Genomic DNA, 17014 nt, shown 5'->3' on the forward strand with positions numbered 1-17014 from the left:
GCAGAGCTCCAGGCGTTTGTAATTCTGGTGCATATGAAAGTGTATGGCCTGCTCCAAAAAACACCTGATAGCAATTTGCTTCCCTCTACATTTTTAACTAAACACTTCATTACCATTTTTGATGGCTTGTGCCTTATGTCTTATTATACGTTCTTGAGGTAGCTCTGTGTTCTTGCTCAAGGGATACACTGAGCTTTGAGGTGATTGATATCTGTTTAAGCTGTCCCAGGCTGTTTGGAAGTTGTGGGATGGCTCCAGAGTTCCCTGTGGCAGTAGACCAAGATGCACACATCTTCTGGGTTTGTGTGGCTGCCAGCTGAGTAGCTTTGCATTGTCATGATGGAGAGCAGGAATGAGAAGGCGGGTGAGAGTTGTGTAATCAGTAGGGGGTGGAGGATGCAGAAAAACTTACTTGTGAGTTCTCCCTCTCTACCCCCTCTCTCTCTTGGCCCTTTCTTTTTTAAAGCAGAACTTAGATAAGTTACAGTTTCTTCTAATATTAAAATGAGAATAAATAGCTAGAGGAAAAGGAACTATAGATTTCTTAGAAATCAGCGTAGACATTTATATGTATATCTTGACTAAGTGCAGCCAAAAGTACTTATGTTGCGTGCTATCCCCAGAAGTTTTTTGGGATTTTTTTTTTCAGTTTTACATTGTGTAAAATGGATGTCATTATATAATAGGGTTTGTATATTTTCCAAGAAGACAATGTTCTTTCCAAAGGTTTTGAGCTGCAATTCTAAGGGACACTGTCCTAAAACTTATACAGCAGTGCCGTGCAAATCCAAAACCAGAAAATAAAACCATCCAGTTTTGGAGTTGTTCTCATGTAATAGTTGCTGTAGGGCAAACTGTGGGAAAAAGTTCTGATAGCCAGGGGCAGGATGGAGACTATGGACTGTGTTATTTTTGATGAAAGGTAACCCTCTACCCATTCCTCATCAGTGGACCTGAAACAAAAAGTCTTCTTAAAACAGCAATATCAATAGACCTCAGAGCTCTCTGTGCTGGAGTCAATGGAATAAGCTCCCTGTTTAAGAATAGAAGTTTAGAGACCCAGGTATGGAGCTGGAGGTAATTTACAGAGAAATAGTGAACTTGCTCTTGTCAGGGGTAGATTCCTAGGTATTTATTGTGCTGTAGCATCTACAGTGCTACTTGTGGACCAGACTCCTTCTGTCTTGTGTTGCTCTGGCTTTGGAAAGCAAAGCAGTGAAGTCTGAAAGACTTTCTGCAAGAAGGAGAAACTTGTGCTTTTAAGGCTTCTGTTACTAAAATGGATCTTGCCAGTTTTTAACATGTGTGGCATGTGGGATGATGCTATGAATCAAGCTGATAGAATGACTACAACTTTGAAAGATTGCCTTACGTATGGCCTGCTGGTGGAATCTTGCTCAGATATTGAGAGCAAAAGTGTTATGCAATTACTCCTCCTTTGTATAAGTGCCACAGAGCAGGGATAAGTTGCGCTACTTTTTTGTGCAGAAAGTAAAGTGGAATTTTGTATGCCTGAGTGAGGAGCTTCGTTTGAGATGATGCATAAAGTCTTGGCAGTTTAAATGTCAAGAGGAGCCTTGTATCAAAAGATCCTGTTGCAAAACTAGTTTGTTTCTTCTTCCTGCTTAAATCCTACAGGTTAAATTCTGTAATTGTGTGGGATGACTTTTAGGACAGCTGCCATGCTGCTACCCTGGGCTATCTGTCGTGATCCTGGTAGTGCGTGGTGTATCCTGTGTGCTTTCCATCTTGCCTAGAATCTGTAACTTCCCAAAGAGCTGAAAAGCAGACAGTAGATGAAAGCTGGAACAGCATCCAGGAGTGTAGGAGGAAAACAGAGTGATCTGGCTGCACCAAAAACAGATGTCTTAGGAAAAGCGATAAGCAAACCTTTTATGTTTGGTCTGGCTTAGGCTTCTTTTTCACAATTGGCATTTGCTGTTTCAAGTAGGCCCAGGACAGGAATAGCAGGATTATTGCAGAACTGAATTGTATCAATGGAATTACGTAGTTTTCTCAATAACTAGTTAGTCTCTGCTCTTGTCTTCATCAGCCTGAACATGCATTAGTCATTTGAAGGCTGTGGAAACACTAATAACATGTAAGCCACTCCCGCCCCTTTATTTGCGTATTTGACTAGTACAGGAAATAAAGGGTTCTTTTGTTTTTACAAATGAAGTAAACAGTGGAAAAGCTCTTTGTCTCTTTGTAGTGTGACATATGAACTTTGAGTTCCTTGAATACTGCAAGTGTCATGGTTCACTTTGTTATACAACGCTGTAGTTATGGAATGAAAATGCAGAATAATTGTGGTGACCCCTCACCCCCAGGACTTCAAACCTGATCTTTTCCACAAACCTGTTCTAGTATCCTAAGGCTCTTCACCTTTCTCTCATAAGGTGCTTTAATTACCTTAATGTGCCTCCTCTCCTGGCTCCTGCTTAGCAGAGACAGGAGTAGTGTCTGTGAGGCAGAAAGGAAACAGAGCATGGAATGGCACGCTCTCCCTGCAGGGCTTACATCCCATAGTGCTCCTGGCTCAGGCTGGCCCTGAGGAGTCTTAAACTGGATTAGTGTTGCTTTGGCAGGCCCTGATATTAATGCAGAGTAGGGTAAGTAGCTCGGAGTGGTGTTTGTGTCCATGATCCTGAGCAAAATGAGTGTTCTGGCTTTACTTTTACAGCTTCAAGAACCCAGGAGTGGTCCTTGACAGTGGTATTCCCTTCAGTCTTGCTGCCCAGGTAGTGTGGTCTAATCCATGTGGTGTAATTTGCCCTGCCTGTTGGTCTCCATGGCAGCTGTTTGTTCTCCTGTATATGTGATCATATGTGATCTAGTTTAGCGGGTTGTGTTGCCTGCAAGACTCATTCTGGGGTTGATGTTTGGGGAGATATATTTCACATGAGTATGTTTTGTTGTATAACCTTTGTTGTCTTTGACTGGATGGTTGTGAAAAACACTACAGGTGCTTTGCATTGTTTGAAATTCCCATAAGAATTTTTAAATTTCCATTGTAACTCTCTTGTGTGTTGTGAGTTTTGTTTTACTTTTTTTCCCACCTAGTGTTTGGAGGGAGAGGGTCTGTGGCAATACTTGAATGTCATGACAAATTGTTGTGATCAGACAAGCAGGTGGCAGTGCTTATTTGTGTCGGTAGTGAGTGGGTATTTATACTGCAGGCAGTACTTTTGTGAGGCACCCGTTACTGAATGACCAATAATCTCATCAGCAGGGAGAAGCTAACCTTGCAGTGACCTGTGGCTGGATTTACTGTCATAATAGCTTCTAACTTGTTGTGCTGCTAGCTCAGCCCCTCTTAAATGCATTACTGTATTTTTACATGCAAATTCATTTGTAATTGAAGATGGTTTTTCTAAATCTGATGTAAACTGGTTTACAGTTAACTGCTCTGTAATTCTCAGTAAATCTTTCCCATATTTTTTCTCATCCCTGAGTAAGAGACAAATATAATAGTATTGATTTCCAGTAGATGAGGGGAACTTGGCCATGGTCAGCGACACAGGCTGAATGAGCTCTGGAATCATGAACCTGGAGCATAGGCTAGGCCAAACTTCTTTTCTTTTCCCCTGAACTTCAAACTAGTGCAGTGAAAGCCTTATTCAGAGCACATACTGCCTGTGATTATGCTTATCAGCTGTGTTCTTTTTTCTTTCCTCCTAGTGTCCTCCAAATTTGTTACAGTAAAGGCTCCATTGAGGGTAGAAGTGGGGGACTAAAGGTCACAGAACTGCTATTCCTGCAGTAATAACTGGTGGGCCCTCTGGCAGTAGGATGGAGCCTCAAGGGGTTGTACTTTTCCTCAGCTGTATGCCATTAGGCAGGAAATACTTGGCTGTTTTCACTGATGTGGGCTGCTTGGTTCTTATGCACATGATTTCCAAGGAAGCTAGTCAAGGACTTTACAGTCTCTGTCCTGTTCCTTGTTAGTTGACTCATAACAAAAAATCTCTCTGGTGAAATGGCTGCAGTGGAAACACAGTAGTGTGAGACAGCATGATGGTGAACCTAGCTGGTTTTTACTAGCATGGAGCTCGGCTGTAAAAGTAGCCCAAACATAACAAGTTATATTTTGCCAGGGTGCTGTAAAACAGCAAGAAGAGGGCTGTCAAGAAGAGGGCAATAATTGCCATGCCTGTGAGGCTTGGGACTCGGTCAGCATGATTTGGTGGAAGATTGACCTTAGTAACTGTGCTGTTAGGAAATTTAGAAAGCCTGTGTGCCTCATGGTGCAGGTGAGGGAGCTGGGGAGCACAACAATATGTTCTGACCAAATCACTTCCTCGGCACCTCTGTCTTCAAGGCATAAAAAAACCTGGCAGAATTGAGTACAGAGAAGCAGCTCACTGTGATGTGTGTGTCACCTTCCTGTTATAAATGCAATATGCTTCCGCCCTTAACCCCTTATGCACTTACTGAGTCTGTGGTGGGGATTGCTGAGCTTTCATCAAGTGATGTTGGAAGAGCATTACTGATCTCCACTGAAGGATTCTCCTTTTCCTACAGCAAAATCTTGTGCAATCACTTAAGAGTAAGCTCTTCAGTCAGGACTGGCTACAATCCAAGTTCACCCTCTCTATTGTGTGAAGGAAGTGCACGGAAGCTCCCATGACACATCATCTGTACTTCCTTACTTCCCCCAGTCTTGGTCCAAATAAGGCAAAAATTTATTAAATAGTTGGTGTGTTCTGCAGACCTGGCTTTTCCACTCAGATGTCTAGACAAGGCTGTGGGTATTTATTTCTTTATAGGGCAAGTGCTGTTGTTTTTATGACTTAACTGAAAAATGGAAAATTGAGAAAGGGAAGTTTTGCGCAGAATTCCATGTGAAATCTTTGGAGTGTGTGTGTGGAGAGCACGCATAACTGGTGTTAATGTGGCATAACTCTCTGGTCTCTCTGTACTGACTTACTGCGTTATGAATGTGATTCTCCTTTCAAAACAGTAGGTTTGCTACTGGCTTTTGAAGCAAAGACTTAAGCTTCTCTCTTCAGCATCTCTAGGATCAGTCCACTGAGATGTTGAGATATTGTTCTCAGAGACTTCTGCTCTGAGCTCCTGTATGGGCAAATAGGTCTGTCTGGTGACTCTGACTTCCTAAGCCTTCCATACCTGTTACTGTTAGCATTTCTTTTTGCAGGTGTTTAGACGTTTTACATACTTTCTTTTCCTTTTATAGGTTTGGAAGGCGTTTTGAATCTCCTCTTTTGTGGCAGAGCATTATCATGATCATTACAATGTTACTGATGCTGAAACTGTGCACTGAAATTCGTGTGTCCAATGAGCTGAATGTGAAACGCCGCTCTTTTGCAGGTCAGTGATGGGAATTGGCGTTTTTAGGATAAATGTATCTGAAAATATGGTGTGCTCTACTTTCAGTACAAAAGTTCGGTGTTGCAGTCCAGTCTCCCCACTGTGGCCCTTCCTGAACTTTTTTTTTGAAACTGCTTATTTTCTAGATAAAAATGTATGGCTGAAATTTTATTTCAAACAGGTCTTGGTTCAGTCTAGAAATTGGAGTTCTCCCTACTATTTCGCACCACATTTCTGAATATAGAGCTGATTGTTATGTTACTGTGCTAGCCTGGATTTTTTAAAAGATCTTGGTAAGAAGTTATTTTCTTCAGCTGTACTTCTTACCAAGTTCTTAGTTATGATCTTATGCTATTATTTAAATGTTATAATTGCAAACATTTGCTTTTGTAGATAATAATTTTCTATTTACTTAAGTTACTGACCGTCAAGAAACCAGGTGATTCTTACCATTCAACCACAGTTGCAAAACTATCTTTTTTTTTTTTTTCTTTTTGTGTACCATTTCCTTTGGCTTTAGTGTGAGATTAGTTGGGATTTATGGAAATTTTCTCATATTTTGTGTTTTGGTTAATTTTGATAATTTCCGTTGGGACAGACTATTATTCTCTGTTTAAAAAAATGTTCAGTCTTTGTGCAAAGTCCTTGCTTTTTCCCCTGCAGATAAGAAATGTGAGATGGGTAGATTTTTGTTTCTCTGTGTTGACTTTGACTTACAACATTTTATGTAACAGCTTATTACCAACAAGAACAGAATTAACACTGTCAGCTTTCTGTCAGTTGTTTTGCCATTAAGGATGTATAATTTATTCTCTCCATCTGTTCTCTTCCACACTCCCTAGTAATTGAGGGTCTGATCCAATTCCAGATATCCACAGCCATCATTAGAAGGCTGCAGCTCCTGGCTGTGCAGTAGGGTAATTTATCTAATAGCTAAGGAAGCTACTTCCATTCCTGCTCATTGTGGAGTGTAGTGAGAAACTGTTCAGGTAAGTGAATTCAGGTGGAAGAGGAGCTGCAATCCAGCTTCCAAACACAAGCTGCTGTGTTCACAGGGGTTTTCAGTCTGGCAGGATGAACGACTTAAAAACTGCTTTCAGCCAGATTTAGCAGCAGGTAAAATCCAGGAAGCATTTGGGAGGGGCACATATGCTTTCTTCCTCCTCTGCTGTTTGTGCTAGCATTTTGTGGAGTGACGGAGAGGTTTCTCTGTTTGCCCATTCTGAAAGGAAGTTGTTCTTGGGCACATTTACACACACACACACACACACACACACACACACACACTTGCAGGCTCCTTCAGTAGCCTTTGGACAGAAAAGGGAGGCTCTTCAGTTTTATATACAGTGTTCTTCAAGCAACTTTCCTTGAAAGATATACAGTCTCCTAGGGGTTAATCAGGCCTTCCCTTGACAGATGATAACAACTCTTTAAGGTTGCATTGTATTATATAAACCTTTTTCCTAAAACTCATTTTGTCATATGGAATTTGCTAGAGAGATGGATTTTTAATTAAGGACTTGTGGTCCCTAATTATTTGTTTTCATAGAAAGGCTTGCATCCTCCCACAAACACTGAGAATAGTTGGAATATTTTTCTTAACATGGGATTGATTTTTAGTAAGGACGACTGTATGATGGCTCAGAATAAACATTCAGATGCATGCAAAGCTCCTTTCAAGCTGGACAGAAAGATAGGTTTCAAGCACAATACGAGTAGGAGTGAGAACTGTGTCTCTAATCATACACCTAATCTTATCTCTAAAGTTTTATGGTGATCTAGGCAAGCTGATAAGTCTGTGTACTTACTTTCTTTCCTTATATCTTACTGGGACAGTGAAGAGCTAGGTTTGAAGTCATTGTTTTTGGTTAACCTTGCAGAATTCTGAGGGAAGGTACAGCATTTCTGTATGATAATATAATTGTTATTTCTCACGTGGCTGATCTTCATTGTAAATGTTTTTCTTTTCTATCCTCCCTTTGAGTGTTTCAGCAAAATATTTAGAAAGAATAGAATATTTCAGTGGAAGGGAGTTTCCTGTTTTCTTATATTACTGTTAAATGTGGTATTTCTTCCAAGTAGCAGAAGTATATGTTTTCCAGTGTGTTTTCAGTTATGTGGGAATTGCCCTTTTTCCTTTTGTTTTTATTTTTCTCACAAATTAGGTCCCTTAAGTAATTACTAGTTCAGAAAGAATCTGCTTCCTATCTTGAAGCATTAAGAAGCAATCTCTTCAAATTCTGACAAGCTTGTTCTGTACTCTTTATCATGTTTTGTGTGTTACTGGGGCTTAAAATACCCAAAATGTCAATAGCTATTCAGAACATATAAAGCCATTCAGTCAATTTGCTTGTATTTTGATTTGTAGGGTAACTATCATAGCATGAGAAATGCAGTCTCCCTAGATTTTCTAGTAATGTTTGATTTATTTTTTAGACTCTCTATATAGAAACTTTAAAAGAGTATGTGAGTTTTCTTAATTTTTTCCCCCTTCTTACAGTTACTTCTAAATTATGGCATTTTCCCCCGCTCCCTTTTAGTATTGCAAAATGAAATTGAGTTGAAAGTGGTGCAACCCATCTTGTGCTGTTGCTGCCTTCTCTGATTTTTTGTTTTGGATACAGAGATTTTATCCTTCAGTACCTACCAACTGAAAACGGAGTAAATGCTGTTCATATATCCAACTGTTCTATTATTATTATTTTTTTACCTTGGATTGTGTAGCTTGTTTGAAACAATTCAGGTTGAGGAAAGCCAGCACCCAAATCAGGCAAAATACAAAACGAACAAATACCCCAATTTGATTTTAAAACCTCCAGTGATAGGACAGTTCTCTCTCCCCTGTGTAAGAATGCTTTGAAAACTACATGGGGTCTTCAGGTGAAATCAGCAGGCATGAATAATAGCTTCTTATATTTTATCTTGTATTTGACCTTACTGCATTTAAGTGCTCTAATGCAGATCTTCTGGTACCGTTGTTGGGGTAACAATAGTTTTCCATATTTGTTCCTAAGTTTTAAAGTCATATCTGTGGAGCCCTTAGTATGCTGCATTGTTGGCTCAGTACAGAAGGGGCCAGGCTTCTTGTTAATTTTGATGTTGTTGTTTTTGTTCAAAGTATTGTAATATTTTGGGGCATGATGGTGCTACTGTGCTAAAGAGCTGAATATTGAAATACAAAATGTGAATGTCTTTACTCAAGAACCAAGAGGTGGCTGAAGCAAAATGGTCACAGGTATAGACAGCTGAAAACATCTGGGTCTTTTTGGGAGTGTTGGTGGACCAGAGCAGTTTCTTCATATTTTTGGAGAGACAGACACTCTCCCCAAATCAGCCTCCCATCTCTCTCTAACAAAGATTCTAATAATGCCCAAGATGTTGTGACAGATTTTGATCCTCTTGAATGTATGAACTATATTGAAAACCAGTGGACAATATTTGTTGAAAGGAGCCTCTTGGACATCTCTCTGTATTTGTGCAGCCCAAGCTCCACAAGTAGAACATGGGCTCCTGTGTTTTTACATTAAGATTATTTCCTCTTGTCATTCATTCAGTTTTACTGGTTGACTTAATCTCCTTTATAACTTGTATCTTATTATAGCACTCTGATCCTTTGAAGAGCTTTGGTTTTGGCACTGGAAAACTCTCTTGTGTAATATATGGTTTTCAACTGGCAGAGGAAGGTTAGAATGAAAAAGGTTTAGCATGCAGCATGGTTGCAGATGAGTTCTGTTTTCTCCTTCTTGTTGTTAGGCTTTGTGACAGTATTTTTGAATACCACTTTCCAGCAGAGGCAAGGCAACTACTGTCTCAGCTGTTAATACATCCATATCCACACACCCAGTGTTGCCGAGATAACAGGTTGTTTTCTCTTATCGTGAAAAGTTAGAATTTATGTAGTCTAAATAAGAATCAAGCTGTCTGTTTCATTGTTTTTTGAGCCTTTATTTTCCCCTCATAGGTACACTGCTTGTTGGGTTGTGCACTGAGACTGTTCTGGGACTTCCTACTGCTCAGTCCTATCTTAACATTGTGGGGTGGGAGCCTTATAGAAAGCATGGGGACTAAAAATTCTGGCATGTTTTTGTCTGGCTATTATTTTTTAATGAATAAAATGTACTAACTGACTAAGCTGTAACTCAAATAACCACTGTTGCATTTAATCATAAAAGTCTGTTTGTCTTTCCTTTCTTTTTTTTTTTTCCCTTCAACTCTTTTTTATGTAGCTGCAGATAGTAAGGATGAAGAAATCAAAGCACCTCCCAAGAGATCCTATCTGGGTATGTACTGTACAAACCCATTCTGCCTGAAGTTGTCCCCTTAACCACATATTTCATGATTTCCTGCTTTTTGTAATCATTTTTGGAAATGATTGCATGATCATTTCTATAGAGAAGGTTTGCATTACCTTTTCTTGATATACTAAAACCTGGTGTCTGATTGTATTTTTTTAAAAATTTTTCACCTGCCCACTTTTAACTTTCATGGAAAAGAGGAAAAGATGCTTTCAGTTGTTTCAGAAACCAATTCTTTGAAGGCAGTTGAATTGACCACACTGTGTGTCTTCCTTACTCCTTCCCCAAGCTGGACAAACAAAACAGAGGTTCACCTCTTCAGGCTCAGCTGGCCTTTTTTCAGCTCTAATGCTGGAGGAAACGATGAAATATTAGGTGCAAACCAGCCTTGCAGTACTTTTTCCACTCTTAATAGTTTGGAATGACAGTTTTAGTCAAGTAATTGTAGTTTTGTTTAAAATTAGTTGGGGTATTGCATCAAAGAACTTAAACTGACACAGAAGTTCCCCAAAATCGACTTTTAGACTGGTTTTAACTGAACTGATTCAGAATCTTCCGTTGGTACCAGCTGTGTTCTGTTGCAGTTCTTGAGTTAGTGAGGGATAACTCAACTGTCAATATCCAGGGCACAGAAGAACATTACTGTGGCAAAAGGAGAGCCTCTGTATTTCTCAGCACACAGTTAATCACGCTGGAGTTAGCTCTAAGAAACTGCCCAAGAGTGGTATTAACCTGAGTGTTTTCTTGAAGCCATAAGCCTATCCCTGCTTAGGTTAAATAAGATGCTCTTTTAATGATTTATCTTCTGGATCTCCCCTTTCAGATTTAGGGGCAAAATCCATGCTTTGGGAAATTTATCAGTTTTTTTGTCTGATACCAGTACTTTTGCAAAGCACCTTTTCCTTTTGTATTCTCAAAACATTTTTTTTTTCTGGATTTGGTATCAAACTGTTTTCTTTCTGTTTGTCTTTAACTCTAGTTTGTGTGGTCATTCTCACTGGCTTGCAACACTAACCATTGGAATGTAATGTTTAAGCAGTTCTGTCTTCCTTGTGCCTGTATTCCTGTTGTCTTTTACTAGTTTCCAGCAATGCTTATTTACAGTCTCCCAGCTATAAGCAGTTGTCAGCTTCAATTGGTTAAAATTAAACAGAAATAAGTAACTTAATGCGACCTTTTACTTATTTCAATATTTTTTTTCTTTGTCTTTTTGATTCAAAAGTAATTTGTTGGTAGTTTGATAGCTTAAAAATATGTAGAATGAAGCACCACACATCTTAATCCAGCTGGTCTAAGTCTGGAACATTTGGTTAATAGGTATTACTTGAAGTTTGTTTTGGAGTTGCTTAGCAAAATGGGATGAATTGAATTATTACTAAGGAGCAAGATAGCCTTACAGTAGTGCTCTGAAGTTTAAAGACTAGATGCAAAAGTTTGAGATATGACAATTCGCACTGCTATAAAGAAATTAGGAATGTTTTGAGCTGTTTGTCTGTAATGTGCGTACAAAAGTGTGTGCTGGTGGTATAAAGAGTGGGATACACAGTGCTGTGTGTCACAGCATATGCCATACTCAATTTACAGAGGGCTTTACTGACCTGTGCCCTGCAGTGCTGTGTTTTGCTACAGCTCTGGGGAAGCTCAGTTAGAGATTAGCTGAGGGGAATATTTGCCATGCTTTCACGTGCTAGTGCATTCTCATTATGTCCTTTAATGAGTTTTAATTAAAACTTCTGCTCTAGAAGAACAAATTGTTTTTTAAATTTCCTTTGAATAGTTGAGTGGTACAAAAGCTTTTTCAATGTATTTTTAGGCTTCAGAAATTATTATATTACTTTATTTTTCTGGTCATATACTAAATTATATCTGTAAATGAAGATGATCTCTGAAAACTATTTAATTATAGAGCTGTTGAACAATTAATCTGAAAATGTACTGGGCTACCAATGAATTTTAGGTGAACTTGTTAGATAAATACAGAGGCATTTGCTTGGTGCTTCTCCTTGAATAGGAACTGAGGAGCTCCCCGAGATTGCTTTTAGGTTTGTTTTGTTGTCAGTAGTTCAAGAAACCACTTAATGTCACTGTTTTTCCTCATGTTAGCTGAAAAAGCCTTTATCTCTGTCACATGACTCTGAAAAGTGACTTTGTCAGTCAGTACTGAGTGGGAGTTGAGAGTGTGGGGGAAGGTTACTGCAAGTTTGAGTGACCTAAAAAATTTACTGTAAGGTTGGCCCCTGGGTGTAGGGTTTTCTGATTCCATACAGAAATAAAATTATTTTCTTTTTTTTTTTCTTGGTGAGGGAAAGACTAAAAAGGAGTACCTCCAGTTCTGAAGGATTAATGCTTTATTTCCTTTGTTTTCTAATTCATGTGTCTAGTTCTGCCTAGTGCCTGGTAGCATGGCAACTGCTGAGACTGAGAAAGGTGCAGTTGAGTTGAAATTTGGGTTTTTGCTTGTTCCTTGTTTCACAATGAGATGATTTAGAACAAATGTGAATAAGTGTATTAATCTGTTTTGCTAAAATAAAAATTCCATATATATATTTTGAGCCCTGTGAGTGTTGGAGACTGTTGAGGTAACAAAATCACTAAAGAAGTAACAAAACACTATCATAGCTCCAAAGAGCTCGTATTGTTTAAAGTTCACAGTAGTTTCAGTGTGTGGCCAGTGAGCCTCAACGTGGATGAGACTTGATAGATTTTTTTTTTTTTTTTCCTTCTAAATAGATGGTTAAGCATTTGGAAGGACATTTCTGGAATTTCCTTCTCTCTCTGAAGATGGTTTTAACACTTGCTGTATTACGGAATCCTGAACCTTGGTTTTAACTCAAAAAACCCTCATCAAATCACATTAAATTTTAAAACATGAGTAATAAGAACTAGTGGTAATGGAACAGCAAAATCTTAGATTCATCGAATACCTGTTGCAAAATATTTGAAATGACTAAGCATTTTTTGGTGGGGAAAAATGTAAAATGTATGTATGGTTGACTTTGCAGACCTATAGCTGCATAATAACGCGGAGAAAATAGTAATGTGAATTGAGCAGGTGCAGGCATCTGCTGCGTGTTTCCACTGGCAGTGTGACAGCCTGGTGAATAACTCACACTTCTACCTCTCCTTCTGTTCCTGCTCTTTAGTTAGTTCAGGACATCAGTTGGCTTGTGTTGTTCAACAGCACCACCACAGTGTTGACATATTTTAGAGCAGCACTACTACATTACATGTGCCATGAAGGATGTAAACTTTATTTAATCAGCTCTGTGGCTTCTTCTGTTCAGTGTTAGGTATGTTTGGGCTCAGTGGGACATCCTGCACAGCTTATGGGCGAGCACTGTGTTTTTCCAGGGGTGCTCTGTAAGTCACATGCACAATGTGCTTCTCTGTCCAGCCCCGACACCCTGATCAGAGCTGGGGACACAGCAGAGGCACAGCTTTCTTTGCTGCTTGTGGGGAGCACCTGGGTTTCATTGAAAGTGCTTGACTTCTGCACTGTACTGCCCAGTAGTTGAATTCCCCGTACAGCTGGAACAATGAGAGCAGAGTTGTTGCTGGGATCTCACCACCTCTGTCTGTGCATAACTGAACATGGAAGTGCTCTTGGAAGGATTTTGATCCCTCCTCCCTAGGATTATACGTATCCTGGTTAGACTAATTTCAGAGTGCTTTTGTTAGTATTTGGGGGAGGATGTTCAGGAGAAGGGATTGTAATGGCTTGTCTGTAAGAAAACAGGATGTCAAAAGGATACTTTTTTTGCTTGTTTGTTTTGCTTTTGTTTAGTTATGTCGTTTGTTTGTTTTTTAATTTTTTTTTAAGGATTAAAAAATATTAATGAAGTTCTAGTTGTTGAAGAATTCAGGTCTGCTTTGCCTGAGAAAATGGCACCTGTCTGCATTAACACCTTGGTTGTAATTCTGTATATGATGGGAAAAGTTTTTCCCCATGTCTTTCTCTGCATCAATTTTTAGACTTTTTAGGAGACAAAAGAGAGTGAGAAATCGAGATTATAAACACGTAGGGTCAATTTAAAATTTGTTTTAAATAAATACTTAGCTGGGAAACATTGGTGTCTTTTTGAATACATAATTTTGGTTTATTTTTAGTTGATGTTGCAAAAGAGACCAACACAAATCTGGAAAATAATTTGTCTTTGCAGGTATCGGTCTGTGCTGGAGGTCTAAGTTACTTATTATTCAAGCATTTCAGAATAATTCAGTCCAAATAGAACACTACTGATTTTTTTAAAAGGAGCTTAAAAATTATTTGCATACTGAACAGATTGAACAGATAGCTTTTTTTTTTTTTTTTTTTTTTGTTGTTAAACTATAGACAGAGAGGAAATAGTTCCATTTTAAAAGTTGTTCCTTTATTTTTTTAGGGAATTTGTCGTGAACCATTGCAAGTTCAACACTAAAATAATTTTCTTTCAGAAAACATGAGAAAAATGGGTTTGGATCAGTCTGTTTTCTGGAACCAGTTTTATGTTTCCCAGTAGATACTCTCTTTCAGGCTTTGAAGTTCCATTCAGTGTAAATCTTTCTTCAGTCCCTTAGGCTAATGGGCCTCAAAATAAAAGTTCTGTGGCCTTTTATGTCCTGTTGAAAATGTTGAAAGTGGTTCAGTAGGAGGGCATAAATTTTGATATTAATCAGAAGGTATAAGAGGGAAGGATAAGTTTAAATTCTGTATTCCAGAGACACCTTTCCTTTCAGAAAAGACAGCTGGGAAGGGAGAAACCCAAAGAATGATTTTTGAGGCCTCTGAGCAGCTATGATCCCTGCCTCTGGCAGTTTGCAGTTTCCTTGAGGTGAGAGATCCAGAAATACACATCCTCTGCAGTGAGGTGGAGGCCAGTCTGCCTTCTGCCTACCTGAGTGCTCTGAAAGCACATTCCTGATCATGGTGGTCAGGAATGAATTACTTTTATTTTCCCATTTCCCTATGCTGGAGGCAGCTGGCTCATGTTGTTGTCTGGAGGGTGGAGGAAGGGGAGAGGGAGAATTGCAGTAAATCCAGAGACTTAGAGATGAAGTGGTGAGGGATCCAGGTGGACAAGGCACTCTTGTAATGCATGGCATGTAGTGGATTTAGGCCTGAGAGACAGGTGGTGGCTTTGCATGAGAGTTAAGGTCATCTTTAGAAAACCTAAGGGTATTTATTTTCGTGGGTGTCTTGGTTTGGAAAGACAGGTACCTGCTATGGAAGGCAGGAGCTTCCCTGGAAATGGAAAATATAAAACCCCTCCCTCCAAATTGCTATAAATTTTAAATTAAGGGGCTCTCAGGCAAAAATATGGGAGTGGGATTAACAGTTCTTTATTAGGGAAGAAAATAAAAAGATAAGATAAACAATGCAGTAAACCAAAACAACACTGACAGAGTCAGAACACAACCTGACACCTGTTGGTCAGGGTGTTGGTAGCAGTCCATTGGAATTGTGGCTGCAGTCCTCCTGGAGTGTCAGGTGTGGTTCTGTTGGAGTAGGGATCCTGCAGAAAGGTGGAGTCTTCCTCTGAAGATCTAGTGGAAGAGGCAGCTGTTCCTCAGGAAGTCCAGTGGAGAAGCCTTGCTGGTGTTCCAGAATCTCCAGATTATATCTGGGTGGGAATGCTCGGCTCTTCCCTCTGGGTGGAGCATCTCACAATGGGATGCTATGGTTCTTATCAGTCATGCAGTGATATTCGATAGCCTGTTATCAGCAGATGTCTCCCCGGAGGGAGGAGTGGGTGTGGAAGAGATAAGGAAAACTGCCCACTTAACAGAAGACAAATAGAGTACAGATGGCAAACGGAATACAATTTGTTTGGCAATTCAGGACAGTGGGATGCAATGGAAGTGGAAGAGACTGACATTACCTGCATGACTGTTACATAAAGTATGAGGCAATAGTTCCCAAACCTTAAAGTAATCTCAGATGTATTGTTCCATTCATAAACGCAGATTTATCTGTATTTGTAGTTAAGCCATAGGGAATAATCTCGTGCTGTGGGCTCACCCTGGCAGGCAGCTCTTCCCAGCAGAGCTATCCTCTCACTCCCCTGCAGTGGGTGGGAGGGGAGAGTCAGAAGGCTAGAAGTGAGAAACTCCTGGCTTGAGGTAAAGATACTTCAAAAGGTGAAGCAAAAGCTGTGAATACAGGCAAAGCAAAATAGGGATTTAATTCCCTACTTCCCATCGGTTCAGACATTTCTAGGAAAGTAGGAATTTATTGTGGGACATGATGGAGACAAAATCCATAATTTCAGACATCGCTGCTTCTTCCTCCTGAGCATGCTGCTTACACTTTCTGTGATCACTTGATGAATGTGTGAGCCAGCACAGGCAGGCTCTACTGTGATTTGATTATCTCCAGAACAGGGCAGGAGTCTGAGGCATGTTTGATAGGGAGCCTCTTATCACAGGCCTATGATACTTAAACACAGATGCTTGAGTTGCCTCTTGAAGAAAGGTGAGGTGATGAAATGTGGTACAAATCCAAAAAACCACAGCGTTTTTTCCGAGCCCAAGAAATGCCAAGGACTCCTCTCTTAATTCTGCTTTCTGGTTTAGTAGTATATGAGAGCTGTGGAGCACCTGTTACTTCATGCTAGCACATGGGTCCTCCTTTCAAGTTGAAGTCTTATCTTAGTCCATATGCTTCATAGTGGATTCTTACTGGGTCTGCCAGTTATCTGAAAATGGAATGACGTGTGTCTGCCAGGTAAACAGTTTTTTTGGCTGCTGACCTGCTGTTTTCTTTATGTAGATAGCATAACTCAGAGGAGAGAGATCTTATTTGGGTGGTAACACTTAATCCTTTTTTTACAGAATTTTGTTTAGCACAATGATGGTTGAACAGGTTCCTACTGATTTTGGGGTTTGTTTTGGAACTTAGATATTTTACCTTAATTTAAGATAAAACTAGACTTGGTAGGCAGAGAGGTAATGTCCTTTAACAGACAACTTGGGGAAAAAGTGTTTTCAGCTGTGCAAGTTCTTGAGCAGGTCTGAAATAGAAGCAGTGAGCTTCAAGCTCCTTTCAGTTTGGAAGCTGCTTTTCTCCAAGTTTAACTTTTGTATCAGTTACAACAGTTAAGCAGGAAGAATAGTTGCCACCTGTGGGGTGGGGAGTGGAATGGAATGAACACCCACCATGGAATGTGGATAGGTGAGTTGCATTTCAGGTTGTATTTTTAGTGGACAGTGAAGCCAACAGTTCTAGAGTCTGTAATTTTTGATAACTATTGATGAATTTTAGTTTCTAGACGTACTGTTTGGCAACTTAAAAAAAAAATTGTCTTTTGGGTTTCACTCAGAGATCAGAGTTGGCACCTTCAACAATTAAAACCTTATCTTGCCAGTAATGTTCCTCTCCCTAGTTTGTATGTGGAAGATGCTGACTAGCG

The 17014-nt window shown here is 39.6% G+C and overlaps 1 protein-coding gene across 5 annotated transcripts in view; it reads left to right on the top strand.

The window, feature by feature from the left end:
- The window catches only part of SLC66A2 (solute carrier family 66 member 2), a 76109-nt gene that overhangs the window by 4469 nt on the left and 54626 nt on the right, over positions 1–17014 (top strand). For 3 of the 5 annotated variants that reach the window (XM_038163526.1, XM_038163545.1, XM_038163506.1), the window contains exons 3-4: positions 5198–5331; positions 9558–9611. In XM_038163526.1, the coding sequence (XP_038019454.1) occupies positions 5198–5331; positions 9558–9611 (188 nt within the window). The remainder of the gene's footprint in view (positions 1–5197; positions 5332–9557; positions 9612–17014) is intronic. The other 2 variants (XM_038163516.1, XM_038163536.1) reach the window with 2 other exon arrangements.

The sequence above is a fragment of the Motacilla alba genome, chromosome 2 (genome assembly GCF_015832195.1).
Source record: "Motacilla alba alba isolate MOTALB_02 chromosome 2, Motacilla_alba_V1.0_pri, whole genome shotgun sequence".
Lineage (NCBI taxonomy): Eukaryota > Metazoa > Chordata > Aves > Passeriformes > Motacillidae > Motacilla > Motacilla alba.